Genomic DNA, 21,327 nt, shown 5'->3' with positions numbered 1-21,327 from the left:
TAATGTTTATGAATTATAATACACTTACTGTTCTCCGTGGCACTTAATGCTTCTTGTCTGCAATCTTCATTGCCGACATAGACCTGTTATTATTAAATAGTTATATAGATAAGTCTTGTAACAACATCATTCGATCATTGATGATAGCACGAAAAAAATGAATCAATTTTGTATTTTAAATTAAACAAGATTTAATACTTACTTTTATCCCGAGTTTTTCCATCACTACCTCCACAGCTGTATCGCCGATTTGTTCGCCGAGATATTCCACAAATCCATCAATGGTGCCATCACCAGGAAGATTAATACTAGCATAGTCAGTATTACACAACAGGACAGAATTAGGTCCTTGAACACAGTGACATGCTCACAAACATCAATGCATAGAATTACGCCCATGTAAAGATCAAAGAAGTCATGAAACTTGTCAATGGCATATCTGTGGATGGAAATACATTTGTAAGAAAGTTTTAGATTTGATATACCAAATACACTGTATGGACCAGACCTACAATCATCGAAAAAAGTACATGGAACGCTTGGCACACTCTCTCGAGAATCCGTGCAGAATTTCTTATGATCATGGAAATGACGTATATTGCGCTTGGGAACAAACATGACATCTATAACAATAATTTCCCCTTCCCCTCTCCCCATCAATCAATGTCGGAATACATTGGGAAACCGCTGAAGACATTGGCATTTCTCAGCATTGTACGGGGGACAGTTTTCCATTATTTACACACAATCGTTCCAAGATTTGTTTCAATGATTGTACTTACTTATAAGTTCCCCCTAAATACTTTTTAGAATAAATCGAAAAATATTTAACAAAATGCAATAGTCAAAAAAGTAGCCGTATTTGTTTTTACACATATGGACCAAATTATAGCTTCACACGTCATTGCGTTCAGTCACAATGGTTAATGTAAAAAAAGAGACCGTTTTAAACAGTGTTAAAAGTTGCATAGAGTCCATAGGAGTCCATAGAAAACCTGACTGCTATGGGCTGAGGTGCAACGTTTAAAACAACCTCTTTTCTTACACAATTAACCATTGTGACTGAACACAATGACGTGTGACCGGTCCGGTCCGATCAGGAAATACTTCCGAGTCAGGCAGCAAGTTGCCGAGTCAGGCAGCATGGTATCCCACAATACAATGCTCTATTTCAAATAGAGCATATTTTAATATACCGTTATTTCTTGGTTTAGAGTAAAGAAGTAGGTAAAATATATAAAATTATCAATGGTTGTACAATTAGTATTTTTTCATCAATTTTTTGTTAAAATAAAGTTAATTTGCATATTTAAATCAAATTTTTTAAAAACCGTTTTAAAAAATTGTTTTGTTATTTAAATTATTTTTTCGCCCGGTGAAAAATGCGTCAACTTACATGTAGCTCATGTATGTCAAAGTAAAATATCCACCGATCTTTTATAGTCCTTGGTCTGTCAAATTCGGGAGGGTTACCAAAGCTTGTGTTGCCTGACTCGGCAACATGCTGTCTGATTCGGCAGTACTTCCTGATCAGGCAGTCGGACCGGACTGGTGACGCTACAAATTGGTCCACATATGTCTACACATATCTTTTTAAATTTCTGCATTTCGTAAAATATTTTTTAACTTATTCTAAAAAGTATTAGGGGGTTACCAGATATTCTATATTTCACACTCCGTGACAAACTTTCATTGATTATGCTTTTTATACTTAGTTTTTAAACATTTTAATAGTTAAAAATAATTTACCTTAAATAACTTAATTGAATAATTTCATTAGGCTTGTTGATTATATCGTTATGAATTCGGCAGAGTGACGAATCGAGCATTTTGAGCAAATTGAGTTATTGTATGCTTGTGATTATGTTTCATTTCCACCAATAATTAATGATAATTCTTACTCCCCGACCTAGATATTGAAATTGGGATTTGGACAAAGCGCGCTTAAGTGCGATTAATGAATTTGAGCAAAAGACTAATCGTATACTTATCTGTACAAATCAGGTTGATCTATTATATAGTATAGCTGGAAACACCAAATTTTCTATAATACATGTCCTATACTTTATATTTGATACCATGGATAGCTGTAGGTATCTTCTATCCAGAATGATACCAAAATAAGTACAAACATTCCCTACACGATATCGCTATGGCTTAATTATGTCAGAACGCCGTCGAAAAATTGGGAAATCACAGAAAACTATTTCACAAAATATAGGCTAACATCGTTATCTCTACTCTAAAATTCTTGATTTCAACCGGAGTTTTCGTTAAATATTACGGGGATGACTAATTATAACTTATATACAAAGTGAAGACCTGAGCGCAAGAAGACCGTAAGTCCATATTTGGCATTTTGTGATATGATCTTTTAAACTTTTTAAAATAAGATAATTTGGAAACAATAATATTGATACTTCTCAGGTAGATGGGTACAGGCAAGAAGAATCATTTTGTATATCAGCCAAGTAAATATCTTAATATTGATCGATATTGATCGATTTATCATTTTGGACTTACGGTCTTCTTGCGCTCAGATTGAAACAAAAACTTATAACTCAAAACTGAATGAACTGAAACTGAACATATGTTGGAAATATCTGACAATATTGGTAATCTATGTGCAAAGATGAGCAATTTGACACCTTGTTTGTTGATTTTGAAGGTTGTTTTGAAATTTGACCTCAGTTGACCTTTAACCGGAAGTGACCCTCTAACTCATTAACCGAGCTCAAAAATGATAAATTATATATTTTCGTAATCGCTGTGATGAGACGAGTTATTTGACATATCTCTTGACGACATTGGACAATTTTTCATTTTTGACCCCCTTGACCCCTCACGTGACCCCTATGGGGAGGGGGCCAAATGTCAAAAAATGTCTTCATCCAATAACTTCAAAACCACCTGTAACTCAATTTCATCAAAATTGGACTTACAGTCTTCTTACAATAATCTTAGGACAACCAGTAATTTTTACATACAAGCCCCAAATCAAGGATGAGTGCTATAGTTTACACGTGGTTGAATGCGGATTCGTCCCCGTATACAACTCTTTCAGCGGTGGCCACTTTTTGGATTTAGCAAAAAGCTGAATGGCTGTAAACACCTGTTTTGAGGATATATTGATTGTTTCAGAACATGCAAGTATTGCAAATAATTAGTGCACATTCACTTCGAGTGCTCACGAATGTTCTCAATTTTTAGATTGACCAATGGAATGGTACGCCGTTTACTCAGAGCAGCAATTTTGCGTATTCGGCACTCTGCCGTGTTCATAAACAGAAATGACAGTTTTGCTCAACAAAACCAAGTGAATTTTTACTCATACTGACATGGTCATCTGATCCACTTTCCCGGAAAGCAACTAAGACTAAGCAACACCGGAAACCAGCTTCCTAGAAGGTTGGTCAGATTCGCCAGGTGAACCATGTAATAAATTGGGACGAGTCAAAGATCCTGGGCAGGGAGCATAACAAAAGTCTAGAGACATTCATGAAGTCATGGAGATAAGAAGAAGGGGAGCAAGACCTTAAATAGACAGAAGGTCACATATTTCCTAAACCACGTATACGATCCGCTTTTAAAGACTGAAAAAGAGACTACACAACACCGGAAACCAATTTCCCGGGAGAGTGGTTCAGATGACCAGAACAGTCATACCTGATGAAGTCCTCCAATGTGAAGGACAAAATATTGCAGTGAGTAAAAATTCACTTGGTTTTGTCAAGCAAAAATGCCACTTTGTTTAGGAAACTTTATGTTTAGAAAAAAAAACACCTCATTGCACTATATGAAAATGCGCTGCACTGAAATTGCTACACAACTTTACATTTATTATTATAACTCATCCTACATATTAATTCTATCCCTAATCCTTTATACCAACACTCGACCTAAACAATAGCTTTTTTTTATATGGACATCCGTAAACATATTTTTACACCATTTGCTGTTTTTTACAGAATATCTGTGAAATCTGAAACATAATCCAAGTAAAACAGAACGACAAGTTGGGGTTAAATAAAAAACGCAAACTGTAAAAAAACCCACCATAAACAGTCTGCTCAGGAAACACTACCGGGCCAGGTGAATGGGAAACTAAGATTTTGTGTATCATTTTGACTCACCTGATTGTGAGGAAGTCACTAATAGCAATACTCTCTATCGTGCCAAATCGATACGAAAAGAGACTGATAGTGAAGGATAATTTCTCAAATCCAATGGAGAATTGAAAATTACATGGGTCTAAACTGAACCATGTTTTCAACATCAGTGTTGATATCTTGAAGTCTAAATTGACACAGCAGTCGAGGATAAGACATGCCTCATTCACCGAACATACAAGGAGATCTTCAATAACTGGCACGTTGAAATCAGCAGGGCAGTCTGATAAAAAGAAACAAAAACGATAATTTCAGCTTCCGCATTTTAAGAATTGAAGAATTTTGTCCTGGTTAGAGGAGAAAGAGTATCAGGAAGTCCTCTGTCCTACATTTGTGCAGAATTGTGCTCAATGTCAATGGCGGCAGCCGTCATCTGGTCCTTTATGATTTACACCCGTGAATTGGTTCAAGGTTACCTATCGCTGCTGTTTAAAGTTTATTTCTGTCGAGCTGCCTCGCCACTATCTTTTTGTAATTCTTTTGATTTGAATTCAAGACTTGCTATTCATACCCTGTACAACGATATGTATACTCACCAGTATCGGCTATATTGACTTGGGAAACAACACATTCATCTTGTGATATATGTTCCTGCGAAATATAATTATGTAGATTTCAAAGATTTGTAAAACTGTTCTCTTGTGTTTTTAGCAGACAATAAAATAACATTAAATATCAGATTATGTTGTTCAAGTCAAAGATTTACTCACGTTTTAGACGTTTTCATCTTCCGTGCGGAAGATTTCATCAGCGCATTACTGATGAAATCTTCCGCACGGAAGATGAAACGTCTAAACATGAGTAAATCTTTGGACTTGAACAACATAATCTGATATTTAATTTAATTATATCAGTCCTGATGAACTTATTCAAAGAATAAAATAACATTCTTTATATTCGAATTAATTAATTTTTCTAGGATGTAGCAAAACTATTGTATTTAATTTGATGCAATCTCTAACAATAAGAACCTACAATGTTTTTGTTTCATTATCTAGATAATCAATATTTGAATTGACAGGAAAAGAATATTTGATTATTTGAATCCAATACTACCTTTAAACGTAGATGCATCAGAACCAGGTCCACGCCACTCTGGCTTACGGTATCTCCTATTTGTCTCGCAAATCCTGCTATGGATCCATCACCAGGTAGGGCAAATGATGACTCGTTACATACTGGTATGCGTATATTGGTATCGATTAGCAAAGGAAAGGTGGTTGCTATGCCATCGACTGAAAGCTCCACTAACAAATTCAGCTTAAACTGATCTTCTTTTGTCAATTTATGTACTGAAAATCTGTTAAAGTAGGTGATTAAAATGAAGATTAGACATATAAGGGGGTATACATTAGGGGCTGTGAAAGAATTAAGTAACCCCGAAAGGATACACGTTATTCAATCTGCTTGCCTCCGCCCTCCCGGTGAGCCAAAAAATTCTTCCCGCTCTCAACATACCAGAATATATGTTCCCATCCTTTCCAGGCGTATACTAATCCAGACACCCATCCATCATGTCCATGCTCAAGTAGCTGCCCGTACCATCCAACCACAGACATCCATCTCATGTCACGGTACGTGTCAGAGGAATTTGTTTTTTATTTCAATATATTCCCAGAAAATGTTTACTTCATTATATCTTACCTGATATTGATCGCGTTTCCCAAAGCCAACGTTTCTTCCGTACCCCATTGATAGGTCAATAGTGATTTGTTTAAAAACCATTCTCCAAAGCCGACGTATATTACAAACTTGCATGGATCTAATGTCAGGTAGGTTTCAACACTTTTGCTTGTGACTTTTAAATCAATATCAACACAGCAGTGAAATCCAAGGCAGTTGTCATCAATGTTGCAGTTATTAGGCGGTGTGATTCCAGGGCAAGCTGTCAGTTATAACGTTAAAGCATGAGAACTTACGCGTTATACTCAGAATAAAGTAATTTATCGTTAGAAATAAGCTTTGAATGGGCAATATGTTTAACAACCATCTATGATTTTAAATTTAAATCGATATTGGACAAATTGCAAAGAAACTATACCTTGGATCTCTCCTGTTGTTGATGGAACACATACTGAATCAGCTATAAACTGGAAAATGTAATGACCGTTTGTGAAAATTATCATTAATCCAGGTAGTAAATAATATTTTAAATGTTTTTTTAAAAACCTTTCTTGAAGTATAGTGAATCCAGCACCTTTTGGCGACCAACTAAGTTTATGGTACAAATTCGATTCGAACGAAGCGCGCGAAAAATGTTGCCATATTGAAGCTAAAATGATGAAATATGGCGCAAAGGTGGAATTTAACCGCGCAAAAAATGCCACTTTGCCGCTAAAATGGCCAAATATGAGGTTAATTTGGTCAGAAGCCCACATACAGGCGTCAACATTGGGGGATGATTGTATGGACCACCCCCAGGCAAAATATTGGGGGGGGGGGGATTTATCCCCCATCACCATCATCAGCCTTACTGATCTTCTGGTGGTAAAAGTTCATTGACACGTGAATCTGATGTTGTTGTATCACAGGTCACATAGCTCAAATATTAACATGCTGTTAGATAGTGATTATTTTCTATAAAGTTAACGTTTGCATTCCTGACAATATTTTCTCAAACGTTTATGAAAGTTCTACTTACATTTAAACCGAGTGTCTTTAAAACTAGATCAATGACTGCATCAGTGATTCCACTATCTGGTAATTGATTCACGAAAGACTCTATACTGCCACCAGGCAACGCCAGGGTACCATCAGTATTGCAGAATGGAATAGGAATCAGCAAATCTGACAGAATTGAGACGGTCTTACTGATTGTATCTATGCAGACCACAACATCCAGCTCTATCCAGAAGGAATTTTCAGCCTCGACTTTAACGATGGTGTAACTTTAAAATTCGAATAATACAATAAAAATACTACATGTTTGTTACCAAAAATTATTGAGTTAAATTTATATACCATATCAGTGGCATATCCAGGGGTTATGGTGCTTGGGGTGGGGGTGTGTGTGGGTTGCAATGTTAAAGAATCCCTTCACCCTAAAAATAAACTGTGGTTACGTCATCACCCAGAAAAGGGTCGGATTTAGCATTTAGAAAAAATATTTGGTGATTTGTTACCTAATATTTAAGCTCCCAGTAGCAACTTCTACTGACTTTATCACAGCCTTGTCGTCAGCAGTCCAAGCATCATTGTACATCCAATTCCCAAGGCCAATGGAGATTTTAAAATTACAAGGATTTATTGTTAACCATGCATCCACAAAGATTTGAGTGACTTTGATGTCTATAGCAACACAACAATGGATATCGGAGCAGTGCTGAGTTGGATGGCAAGTCAAGATGTCGGATGGAACTGGCAGATTAGAAGATGGGCAATCTATATTAAACATATGTACAAAAAGTTAAACATTGTAAAGTTGCCAGTGCCACTTGTCAAGAGAGTTACAATGATGGTCTACAGAATTGATAAGCATTGCATTTAGCTCCAATATTTGAATACACGACCATCTATGATATACCTACCGCGCGGGATCATGGGGTACAATCATGTGAAGTTGAAAGGAAAAAAACACATACCAATGGCGCAACGGTACGGGCTATAACTGGCAATCGGGGGGTTGTGAGTTCGAGCCCTGGAGGTGCCATCATGCTGTACACTTGGGCTAGGCCCTTTACCTCACTTGCTTTTCTCTATCCAGGTGAAATGGGGAGCTATTAGGAATATTGTCCATTGAGGTATGAGCATGCCTTGGGCATTGTAGGTCAAATACCACTAATTATGTATTACACTGGTTTCAATGGGGAAATGGCTAATTTCGGGTGGAACTTTCTCATATTCAGAACTCTCACAGTTAAATGCCACTAATATCAGGTGAAAATATATGATTTAGATGCCAAATGATCAAAAACTCAACATAGGTTGACCTGAGACTTTTCTTGTTTTAACGCACTGAACCGTAAACACCTTAAAATGGCAGTGCGCCCTCGAAGCTGAAAGTTACAATATGGTAGGGCGAATATTTACTAAAACCGGAGCCGTGCGTATGAATTTTGGTACTATTACAACAAAAATGTCATATAATGAGAGAAAATATACAATTTTGAAGCATCAAACCCTAAAAAGTACTTTTTTGGCTATATAACTCGATCAATTTCAGCGAACAAATAGTTACTCGTCGTATTTCCATGTATCGCCCAGGCCTATTAGTGGTATGTAACCTGTACGGCAACGACAGCGGAATTAATGTAAAGCGCTTTGACGTGAAATGCGCTGTATAAAAGCCAACATTTATTTTGTAATTATTTATTTTACATAGTTTTTATTGTAATAAAACGTACTGTTTTCCGTAGCAGACAGTTCACCTTTCCTACAGTCTTTACTGGAGAAGAAATCCTAATGGGAAAAAGAAAGGTACAAATAAACACAATTGTTATTCTCTATTAAACCTGTCATTATGTCATGTGACAACATGACAAAAAATCTCGCTCCAGTCAACCACTATTGAAAAGTCGCATGACGTGATCATGACTGGTAAAGATCCCCCAGCGATCTAATCTGTGGCGCAGTCTGATGAGCTATAGACCTGAATCCCACCAGCTCGGATTTCGCTCTCGATCTCTAATCTCTGTAGTCTCTCTTTTCTTACAATAATGTGTGATAACATTAACATAACATGAAATTTGGAATTTATATAACATCTGTACAAGGGATGTACTTACAATGAGACCAAGTTTCTGAATTACTAAATCGACAGCTGTATCACCAATGCTGTTTCCTAGTTGTTGAACAAATCCCTCAACCGTTCCATCTCCCGGCAGCTCAAAGTTTTCCACATCAATAGTGCACAATGGTATAGGAATTCTGAGGTCTTTAAATACTGACACCTCTTCACAGTTACCGTCAATCCACAAATCTATACCAAGAGTTATACTGAAAGCGTTTTCGTCCGTGAGCTTGTCTATGGAAAATCTGGTATGAAAAATAATAATAAGAAAAAAGTGACAAAGAAGTTCATTGGTGAATTAACCATGCCTCAATAAATATTATTGACGTTAATTATATTAAGAAAAACATGAGCAAGTAACCTATGAATGTTATTCGAAGTATTTCTTTTTCATAACCGATTTATTAATACACAGGACCATACAAAAATGTGCGCCAATGATTTGATAAAATCTGTTTTTATGATATTTCTGGAAGCAATCCTCACCTTAAATGTAAAAAGTCACTTATTTCAACCATCTCCAGTTTGCCCCCACTTATAAGTGAACAATGTAGGATTAAACATCACATTCTCAAAACCAATGGAAACCGTAAAGGTACATGGATCTAGTATCAGCCATGTCTTTAACATTAGTGAGGTGATCTTGAAGTCCAGAATTACACAACATTCAATACCTAGGCATTTTCCATCTACTGAACATTGCAAAATGTTTGCAATAGCTGGAATCTCGAAACCGGTCGGACATTCTTATGGAAACAATGAAAATATAAATAAAATTACCAAAAATAAAAACTTAATAAAAGCTTAATTTTCAGGAAAGAATGCTACTTCTTCTATATAAATTGTAAATAGCATTGGATGGTGGCGTGGATTTATTACGCGATCGCACACGCAATGTTTACGCAAACAGAAAATTCGCCATTGTAATTCTATTGCATTTCTAAGGTACTCTAATTATTTGCATCTCACGATAAGAGAAACTGCAATAAGGCGAAATATCTCCCGTGACTCCCATTTATTTAAGCACTTTTGATTATAATTATTCTAAATCACCTATTATAGACTTACATTTGAACCACATTCTGACGTGAAATAAGTCTACAATATTACCATGGCGACATAATTTTACTTACGTGTAGTTTCTATGTTGGTTTGAGGGACAGTACAACTTTGCTCGGAAATGTGTTCCTATTAAAGAAATAATGTCAAAACAAAGAAAAGTTTTAGTGACGGAAATATTCTCCGAATCACAATATCATGTATTTACAGTAGTTTACAGTAGTTATGCTGTACATACGAAAGGAATATAAATTTGTCACCTTCAGGCCCAACTGCTCAAGAACAATATCTATGGCCGTCTGCGAGGAAACGCTAGCAAAAGTTTGTGCAAACTCTTCAATGGACCCATCGCCAGGGAGGGAAAAAGTTGCATTCTCATTACACAATGGAATTGGAATTATCGTCCCAGAAAGGATATTAAAGTCACTGGTAACGCCTTCGATATTAAGTTGAAAGGATAAGTCCAAAACCAATTCTGTATCCGTCTTGTTTACTGAAATCCTATGTAAAATAGAACATTTGAAAATAAAAGTGAAAATGAATTAAACGAATTTTTCATTTACTAAAACCATATTTTGTTCATATAAATTCTATAGCTTGCTTTATCAATTTACATTGAAGTGAGATTTAATATTGCGCATTTCATCCACCTGTAGAATGCTGATTAACAAACCAGTAAATCGTATTCTTTTCAATAAATTAAACGATACATTTAATGCATTGTTTATGCATTCCACCACAAAAATATCTCATCGGTCTGGAGATTCGAACAATGCAATATTTACTTTTGACACAGGTGTATTGGTTTATGCATCTTAAAATTTAATAATATTTGTATAATATTTCAATGTTATTGTATGATTTACGAACGAATGAAATGATTACTTACCGAAGTGTAATTGCATCGCCCAGCATGTGCGTTTCTTCTGTGCCCCAGTCATATGTAAACAATGTGAAGTTATTAAACCATTCTCCAAAGCCGACAGAGAGTTGATAGTTACAGAAATCAATGATAAGATACGTTCTTATCGTTTTTCTGGTAACTGTTAAGTCCAGGTCGACACAGCATTCAAAGCCTTGGCAGAAATCGACAGGTCCACAAACGATACCTGTTTGTGGTGGCAATGTTGGGAACTCTGGACAACCTAACGTAAACAAATGAATAGATATATAAATAACCAACCACTCGCACCGACAACCCCCCATACCCATCCTCGCCGAATTTACTAGGAGATTATTTTACGTGAACAATGTAAACCGGTTATTGTACCTTCTCCAATGTCAATCATACATGTAGAATCACTAAGAAACTCCTGTAAAAATCATAAAATGCCATTACAGATACAGTAATAAAACAATTGGGCCAATGTTACTGATTTGTAAATCTTAACAATGATCGGGATAAGGTATATGATTTTAGCACCATTTAGAATATTATATACTCTTTTTGTCTATTTTCAATACGTATATAAGTAAATAACATGTCTACCTACATTGATACCGAGGGATTGCAAGCCCAGTTCTATTGCATTATTTGCTGCCTCAATAGCAAACTGATCTAAAACACCAGCAAAGGTTCCATTGCCTGGGAGAGTTCCATTAGGATTACATAATGGTATAGGAATGAGAAGATGTGACACAACTGAAGTAACAACACAATTGTCATCGATGCATACAACTACTGATAAATCCACACTGAAAGATTTCTCCACTTTGGTAACGGTGTAACTGGATAATACAATTTTGAGAAAACACTTTTGATAAGTCGATTTTATTATCAGAAAAATCAAGAATTTCATGCAAAAAATGGCAAAATTCATAGCTAGCATAGGAACGTTTTCTGTCAAGTTTGTAATATATTCAAGTGACAGTCATTAGTCAGGAGACGAATCATATATATTTGATACTTCATAAACCATTTGTGTATCCAGAATTTATTCAAAAAACCCCGTATATGTCCAAAGACGTTTTCTGATAATGATAATGATGTTTATGATTATTTTGACGACGACTATGATAACGATGAAGCAAGAAAGAAGCATTATCAAGAGAAAATTTGGTCACAGTCAAAAGGTAACCTGATTGAATGAATGCTTAATACAAGGTGTCCCAGAATGATTTATACCGGGAAAGTTGAATACTTTTTAGGTATGAAGAGCATTACTACTGGTAGTATTGTTTTAAATTCTATAATTTACATATATTTAGCTTTCTTAAATGTTTTAGATTTTAGAAATTAGACGTTTCTAATAGCAGTTACAGGATATTGTGTAAAATTGATGAATTCCAAGTTATGACAAAACTACCTATTTTGAAAACCAGTAAAATTACTAACCGTTCAGCACAAAGTTATTTGGAAAATGTTATGCAGTATATTTGTTGTATCCTGTTCTTACTTTTACTAAATAGTCGATATCTATCGATTATTTATCATGTTACGAAGCAACCCTTGTATGGAATAAAAGATTTGTTACGCTTGAGTGACCTTAAACTATTCTTTCTTTGAAGACAATTGTTGCGGTGTGTGAGTTTCATCATTTGGAATCCGGCAGAGATGGATTTGTCATAAAAGTATAGAGAAGGTTCTTCCTTAGTGTCACAGCATATATTTATATCCACAGTGTATTGGCAAACCCACAGCTACGTAACGGAGAAGATTAAAATTTACTGCGGAGGATCCATGAGGAAGTTATATCCTCTGTAATAATGACATTTTTGGGTAAATTTTTTGGTAAAAATCACATAAAAAGTATGTTTTTCAACCTAAATATCTGAAGTTATATTAAAATGTTTCACTTTATCCCATACCAAGAATTACTCAGCGTGGTAACATCTGTGCCAAATTTGGTGTATTTTCTATGAAAGAATGTTGGATTTCTCCAAAATATTGCACACTGCGGCTGGACGATGGTGATAAAGGATCCATGTGTTATGATGCCTTTGCGCTGTAAATTACACACATGCAGTTTTCGTCCATTTTCAGTAATAGCAATGTTACGCCAAAATGAATCAAGATATTTCCATGAAAGTCACAGAATGAGTAGGAGACATGCGTGTCATTGTATTGTACTTATTAACGTTAGATACACTGTTGACTTTATATTTTGGATATTTTGTTCAAACACGGTATAAATCATTCTTGGACACTGATAAGTTGTACTTACACCACTTTCAACGCATCAGATAATTCAACTGTTCTTTCTACTCCCCAGTCAATTCTTATAAGTGTCTTAGTATAGCTCCATCTTCCAATACCAATTGATAATTCGTAAGTGCATGGATCTACAGATAGCCACACATTGAGATACAAAATGTCGACTTTGATATCAATAGGAACACAACATTGAACTCCAGTACAATACTGAGTAGGTTGACATGCCAGAATATCAGGTGGAAAAGAAAGAGATATAGACGGACATCCTGTGAAAGAAACAAAATAAACTATGTTAATTTCATTTACTTGTATTTTAATGTTTATGCTTTTGTACGTGCACTGCACTGGTAATTACTATGGTAAAAGATTTATTCCAATCAATATGTTTTCTTGCTACAAACAGCTACATACAGCTACATACTTACTGTTTTCAGTTTGCACCAACTGTCCTTGTCTGCAATCTTCTTCTATCACATAGCTCTATGAAATTTACCAAAAAAAATAATGTTTTAAATTGAATGTCGTGCTATAAATTACATTACCAATATTAGTGTAGAAGTTGATGAATGTTCTCAGTCATCCAGTTGTAGTAACATGAAATTTGGAATTGAATCAAAATACTGGACTTACTATTTTTAGCAATACGTTGCGTGTGATACCATCACACTTCATCAGGCTACTGACCCGCTGGACTGGTCATGTGGCCATTTTAGACAGGGAGGAACAGTGGCACCGCCGAGGCATCAAAGAGGCTATTTTGGAAAGAGTAGAATCACCATCACTCAATAAAAGGGGAGGCCTACCATACAACCTCACGCATGGGACAGAGCCATCAAGCCGATCCCTAGCCGTCTGTCACATGGCCAGTCCAGCGGGTCAGTTGCCTGATGAAGTGTGATGGTATCACACGCAACGTAGCATTGCTAAAATAGTAAGTCCAGTATTTTGATTCAATTCCAAATTTCATCAGTGTAGAAGCGTCATCATTTATTAGTAGAAGAAAACGGAGTAGAATTTTTCAAGTGTCTGCTTAAGTATACAAAAAATAATGTTCTGATTGCTGTTTAAAAGATATATATCCAAATGTTTTAGGCAGACTTCCAAAGGAAATGTACAAACGAAAAATAAGTATATACCCCAATGCCAAGTTCATTTGCGATAAAGCTGATACCAATTGCACCGGCGGTTCCTCCTATGGCGGTAAGAAAGTCTTCCACAGTGCCATCTCCGGGAGTATCTGTGTTTCCATCACATGCAGGCAAAGGAATGCTAATCCCATTGTATATAGGTATGTCTTCACAGTGGTTGTCTACACAAAGGTTGAGGGTCAAAGAAACTTGAAGGATAGGATCCGTATCGTGTAAGCCAATTGAAAATCTGTTAAGTACATGCATAAGAAATTAGTAATATGCAGAGTATGTTTTGAGTTACTTTAATTTAATATTTCGTAGGTATAAGTGTGTCTATTCTGCTCGATCTTTAGTTATAAATTATGAAAGAATCCATTTAATTCATATTCTGGTTTTCCAACAATTAAATTGCAAAGAAATTAGGACATTCCAAATTTTTTCTAAACAATTGAACCGATTTCTTTCAGTATTTATAGGAACTTACTTAATCGTCAAGAAGTCACCAATTTTCTCGATCCCAGAAAATTCCCAATCGTATGCATACATGGAAATTTTTTTAGACCAATTTGCAAATCCCATAGAAAATGTAAACTGGCATATATCTACAGTCAGCCATGTTTTCAGCATCAACTTAGCAATCCTGAAGTCGATATTAACGCAGCATTCCATTCCGATACAATTCTCAATGGCTGAACACTCAATTCTATTCGCAATTGAAGGCGTTTCGGAAACGGCAGGGCACGCTGCAAATTAAATGAAGCAATAAATGATTACATTTTTAGAGTTAAGTATAATTATTGCAAAACAATTTCATAATAACAAAATTATAAAGCAGAATGTTATTAAGAGAGCATATCAATGTAAATATACAACATCAGCATCTAGCCGCCAAAGGTTAGAGCTGGCAGCAGACTGGTTGTGGCGTGCTGCATGAAACAGCCCAATCCCCGAGGGCGCCAACGGAGGTGATACTTCTTCCCTCTCATCGTCTTCCCTTTGCCCTTCCCTCCATCTCATCACGACTTCCTACCCTCATGAGTGGTTGAAACTCACTACTTCTTTTTTCCCACATCCCCTAATTTTTGATATAAATATTTTTTTTATACAAATTTAATACGCTTACTCAATGGGTCCAAAGTAGTCGTTGTAACAGTGCACTCATTGTTGGGGATGTAATCCTATGAAACAAAATGTGTCACAATCATCAAAGAAATTCATACATGATTTAGTAAAACTTCTAGAGGTATCTAAACATTTGTTGTTTTAATGCAATTATTATGATCAACTGTTAAGTTTGATTGTTTTTATAGACTGACATTTTCAATCATACCGGTTATCTTAGAAAACAATTACGTCACATGATAGTACATTTACGACGAACTTCAGGACAATATTCTTGACGTTGACCGCATGATACCTTTGTTTGAATATTAGATGAGACACAAATACAGCAGAATCTTGTTACTAATATTACCTGAAGACCTAGTTTAGACAATACGACATCCACAGCCGTTTGTCCAATAGTATCACCAATAGCGATTACAAATCCCTCAATGGTACCATCCCCAGGAAGGAGAAAGTCGTTATCATTACAAGGTAGAATGGGTATCGGAGTATCAGTGAGAATCGTGAAATCTGTTGTGCTTCCATCAAGCGTAACATGCAAAGATAGATCAATCACAAACACACCTGCTAAGCTGTCTTTATCGACGGAAAACCTGAAATTAAAACGATGCATTTACATTAAACATGCCAAAGCTTGATTAACTTAATGAAATTGAAATACTTCAAAGATTTATTGCAACTGGTATCCCCGTCAAAATGACAAAATACTTGATTTGTTGAAATACTGATAGCATAAATGTAAACGCTTGATTATTGATTAATTCAGACTATCCACACTTTTTAGAGACATAAGCGAGAATAAAAGACCATACTAATTCCTCCTTGATCTTTCGGTTTGTTTCAATCATGCAGATTGGAAGACTGCCTTCACACACGAAATCAAAGTTGTTTATCAAATTGATCAAAACCGCTATACAGATCATTTAAACACGGGATTCAATCATGTTTCACCGTTGTTCATCACCGTTTATTAACAACGATGCGTCCGCGGCGGAACAACGGTGAAACGGTGATGAACAACGGTGAAACATGATTGAATCCTTTTCAACAATAAAAACAAGCTAAAGATCGTCTAGTTCACATGATTATTTCATTACGACTGTCCGTTAGTCATTGCCACTCAACTTTACAAGAAGATAGGTGATATCTCTGTTGATATCTGCAATAAAACCAAAGAGTAAAGCGGCAATGTTTAGCTGCTCCCTCATCCAAGTGTGGATTTATCACCGATTAACAGCGCTGGGCTCCTCTACAAAGGTATAGGAAGGGTTGTTGAAATTGTATTCAAGACATTGTAATACCTGATATCAATAGCATTTCCTAAGATGTAAGTTTCCCCGGTGCCCCATGGGTATGTGAACAGTGACATATCCAGGTACCACTCTCCAAACCCGACTGTTATTACAAAGTTACATAGGTCAACGCTCAGGTACATTGCTTGACTTATTTGTGTAATTGTTAAGTCAACATCTGCGCAGCACTGGAATCCAAGACAGCTGTCGTCTACAATACACGATACGGAAGGCGGCAAAGGAGGCAGTGTAACAGAAGAGCAACCTACAGGTATTAATATAATGAACAAATTAGAGGCTTACATGCTGTATATCGTCGCTTATCAACGATTTTTTTTAAATACATAGACTACTTTGTAGTCCCTTTTAAAATTACAATTCAGCACAGTTGTTGCCTTTTCAAATACAACACATCCCTAGTGATCGCACCATCAAGAGAAAAGTATTCGGATGAAAGTGGTTTTGATTCTTAATGTATTTCCATTGTAATACGATTCCATAATTATCAAAATACTTGCCTTAAGTATACCTACTGGATAAATCTTATCACCTTCAACCATATTAAAATGATAAAGCATACAAATGCATGTCTTTCTAATCTTTTCTTCTGCACTATAAAAGTTTCAAAACTGAAACATACCTGAATTTCCACCTGGTAAAATACATGCATCACTTGTCACAAAATCCTGTATTGATAGACGAGATAATAAATCATGTTAATTGTTTAGATAGTGTCATGATTAAAGCAGTGAAACAAAAAGTACTTTTATTCTGCACTTTTAAACATTCATACTTCATACTTCGGAAAAACCATACACCAGGGCCCAAAGAAAAACATCTGTTGAAAATTCCTCTAGGAAATCCGCTCTTACGGATCATGTCGCTGAGGACAATCACGTGATCGGATGGGACGAATCCAAAATACGAGACATTGAAACCAACAGAAAAAGAAGACACATCAAGGAATCAATTTGGATTGAAGAGTGGGCAGGCTAATACATTCAACAGGGAGTATAGCGACTAATTCCTTCCGCATTTATGACCAGTTACTAACAGCGCCACCTGCGTCAGCTACCAATAAGAAGCAACAGACGTCTAAAGTCAAAAGCTGGTCATTTAATTTGAGAAAGTGCTGTGTTACAGCTTGAAACGTCATTGAGGTGTGACAACATCACCTATTTATTGGATTTGTTTTAGAACTTTGTAAATAAACCGTATCTAACCTTTATCCCTAAAGCCTGTAACACCTCATCAATGGCGGCGTCGGTAATACCATCAACTAGCTGTGCTATAAATCCACCTATAGAGCTACCAGGTAATGCTAAAGTACCATCCGTGTTGCAGAATGGTATAGGTATCAACCATTGTGTCAGGATTGAGGTTGTCTCCCAGTTGTTGTCTATGTTGATGTCCACATGTAGATCTAACTGGAATGACTGCTGTATTTGGTCTATTTTGTACCTTTATAATGTATATAATAAAGTAAACAATAGAAGAAGTTGTGATATGAGTTTAAACCAGTCAAAGCACAATCTAAGCATTATGTTATGATGATACTGTGATCTAATAATGAACCACACGTAGTACAAGTACACTCTCTATGAACTCTATGAAATGGAACGGTATATCAAGATGTTTAATATTCATATTGCCATCCATATAAAAGACTTGGAAAACGTCAGTATAATGATAAGTTGATAACAGTCCCACATTCGCATCTTTTTGATGTAAAAGAATTGGAATAGGATGTTAGGGAATCTTTCAGACATAAATACTACATTTGATACACTACATGTGACATAAATATGGGTTACCCGATTGACAGCCTAGTCCCCACCCACTGTATACCCCATCAAAACTCAAGAAAAACATGTTTTCAGTTTCAGATCACAATACATGTAGCATAATTTGGAGCAATTGAGCGATTGGAATCTGAAAACAGGGTTCATGCATCATGTCTGATGCCTGTACCAAATATGAAGTGATCTTAAACCTTAATGAAGTGATCTTAAACCTGTATTACAGATGGATTAACACAAATGCCCTCTTAAGGGCATTTTTGTTAACGCTTTAAAAAGCGTTAGCGAATAGAAATACCTTAAACGCAGGGATTCTCGTATTGGAACATTTCTCTCCACACCCCAGTCACTCGATGTTATTGTCTCTGTATTACTCCATGACCCTAATCCCACTGAAAGCTGAAAGTTACAAGGGTCTAAAGCCAACCATGCATCGAGATAAAGTTTAGTAACCCTTATATCTACAGAAGCACAGCATTGTATGCCTGTACAATCCAGAATTGGTTGGCAAGTCAGCAGATCATCTGATGTTGGGAGCGTGATGGATGGGCAGGCTGAAACATTTTGAATGAGATTGGAAAGGAACTACATACTATTATGTCATGTATCATTTATATATGTGAAAAACATTCTTAAATGAAGACAGGAATACTTTAGCGTCCATATATATTGATAAAATAAACATTAAAAAATGCACTGCAAACATACACATTTAATAATAATATCAAAATATTTTGTTGTCAAGTGTATACAGGGTGTCCCAGAAAAAATTACCGAGCAAATAAAATTGAACGTAAGTCGAGAAATAGACATCAGAATCAACAAATTTAAAATGTAGCGCATAGCCTATTTTGTTGTGCATCACATACGAAAATTTTATTTGATTCAGTTGACTGGTTGCGAAGAAATGAACGATTACATAATGTGTGCATCAATTCAGTTCGTTCCAAGTTTGATCAACAGACTTTTTAGTTCATATTATCTATTTTATAAGCGGACGGTGTTATGTCATTCATGCTTTCACTGAAGATGAATAACAGTTTGTTCGTAAAACTTTGATTTCTGCAATTGGAAGCTTTCCAACTTCAATTCTTCATGTTGTGCAAATATGTTATATTTTAACTTTCCAAAGAACATTTGCGACAAGAATAACAATGATCAAGTGCTTACAGCTTTACGTGTGATTTTTGATACCATGCAACATCATTACTGTTAAAATTTTAAAAGATTTAAACTGTGCATTACAATTTCTTGGAAATATTCCAAAACATTAATGTGTGTGAGAAATTGTTAAGCCAGTTGGAATTCTTTATGCAATAATTCTTTATGCAACATTAACGAAAAATATATATTTACAAGTACCGAGCATCATCTTACATGCAAGCTTTCATTTTCAATATCGTGTAGGTTTTCAAATTTGAACAAAACCTAATTAAATGTTTTGCAAGAAACAGATTGTTTAAAAAGAACGAGGATTTCACAGAAGAAAATATGAAGCCCGTTGACAGGTAACAACTAGTGTGCATTATGTTGAATGATCTTTCTTTCAAACTTGGAATGAAATGAATTGACACATGCGTTATGTAATCGCTCATTTTTTCGTGATCAGCCAACCGATTCCAGCGAAATTGGCGTATAAGATGCAGAATAAAATGGGCTATACGCTGATGTTTAGATTTTTGAATTTTGATGTCTATTTCTCGACTTACGTTCAAATTTGTTCGTCCGGTAATTTTTTCTGGGACACCCTGTATAAAGTTGACACGACGTCACTGTCGCAAGGGTTTTTTTTGCATATAAGATTCAGAATGACACTAAGAAAAAGCCTGCTGATAATTGTTTTTCCTTACCATTACCGATAGCGATCAGTTTGCCTTCCCTGCAATCAACATTGGTGACAAAATCCTACATGAAAAACAATATTAAAGTAGTTTTCAATATTTTATCATTTCAGAAATTCGATAAATGATTTGAATTTGCCTCTCAAGTTGTTGCATGTCATGTAGCGAAATGTGTGAATTTATCATAACCTCTTGGAATAGAAAGTTTACTTACCATGCTTACCTACGCTTCCTAATCTTGTTGTTACAGTGTTCTAATTTGAAAATTATGGTCAGTTGCGTAGCCAGGATTTTAGTGTGAGGGGCGGGCCAAATTTTGACCCCTTTGAAATTATTTTTTTTCCATTTTAGTCATTTTAATAACACTGTATTCTTTGCCCATTTTATGCGGGTGTGTGTGTAGGGGGGGGGGGGCATTTCCCCCGGCACCCCCTAAATACACCACTGATTACGATGATTCGATTCTGTGCATTTTGTTGCTTAACTATATATATAAGCATCTTATTAAATAAATACGTACAGCCAGACCGAGCTTTTCGATAACGACACTAATGGCAGGGTCCCCGATAGTTTCCCCAAGCTCTTGCACAAAGCCTTGTATTGTTCCATCTCCTGGTAGCACATAGTTGTTAAAGTCGATGTTACAAAGAGGTATGGGTATTCGGATGTCATCAAAAACTGGTGTAACATCACACACACTGTTTATGCATACCTCAATGCCGAGGGTAATGCTGAAATGCTGATCTAGTCGGTCTACTGAAAATCTGTGAAGCATAATAAGTTATTCATTTTGTATGTTTACGCTTTAAATTGACATTAAAGCAAACAAAAATACACATTACTAGTAAACTAGTCCTTAGCAAAATTAGAAAATCGATTTTTTATTCTTGACCGCCAACGGCTATACATAAGGAATAATTCAATACCTTTTGTGAGATTTATTATGCAGCGTCAAAAGCCGAGTGGAATACATCAAATAGCGAGATAATCTTAATAATTTCTGAACCCAATCTCGCCATTTTATATTTC

The 21,327-nt window shown here is 35.8% G+C and overlaps 1 protein-coding gene across 1 annotated transcript in view; it reads right to left on the bottom strand.

Annotated features, from left to right (window-relative positions):
• Window positions 1-21,327, bottom strand: part of LOC140154781 (uncharacterized) — a 144,836-nt gene that overhangs the window by 75,347 nt on the left and 48,162 nt on the right. The window contains 26 exon segments of the mRNA XM_072177348.1: window positions 29-83; window positions 232-439; window positions 4,134-4,392; window positions 4,706-4,760; window positions 5,226-5,469; window positions 5,814-6,054; window positions 6,211-6,259; window positions 6,811-7,057; window positions 7,292-7,550; window positions 8,513-8,567; window positions 8,894-9,143; window positions 10,847-11,102; window positions 11,228-11,270; window positions 11,451-11,685; window positions 13,122-13,377; window positions 13,537-13,591; window positions 14,248-14,488; window positions 14,726-14,984; window positions 15,365-15,419; window positions 15,716-15,959; window positions 16,668-16,923; window positions 17,299-17,344; window positions 17,882-18,119; window positions 18,756-19,011; window positions 20,308-20,362; window positions 20,819-21,062. Of these exon segments, the coding sequence (XP_072033449.1) occupies window positions 29-83; window positions 232-439; window positions 4,134-4,392; window positions 4,706-4,760; window positions 5,226-5,469; window positions 5,814-6,054; window positions 6,211-6,259; window positions 6,811-7,057; window positions 7,292-7,550; window positions 8,513-8,567; window positions 8,894-9,143; window positions 10,847-11,102; window positions 11,228-11,270; window positions 11,451-11,685; window positions 13,122-13,377; window positions 13,537-13,591; window positions 14,248-14,488; window positions 14,726-14,984; window positions 15,365-15,419; window positions 15,716-15,959; window positions 16,668-16,923; window positions 17,299-17,344; window positions 17,882-18,119; window positions 18,756-19,011; window positions 20,308-20,362; window positions 20,819-21,062 (4,661 nt within the window).

This window comes from Amphiura filiformis, chromosome 6 (genome assembly GCF_039555335.1).
Source record: "Amphiura filiformis chromosome 6, Afil_fr2py, whole genome shotgun sequence".
Classification (NCBI taxonomy): Eukaryota; Metazoa; Echinodermata; class Ophiuroidea; order Amphilepidida; family Amphiuridae; genus Amphiura; species Amphiura filiformis.
This window is presented reverse-complemented; position numbering and strand designations above follow the sequence as displayed.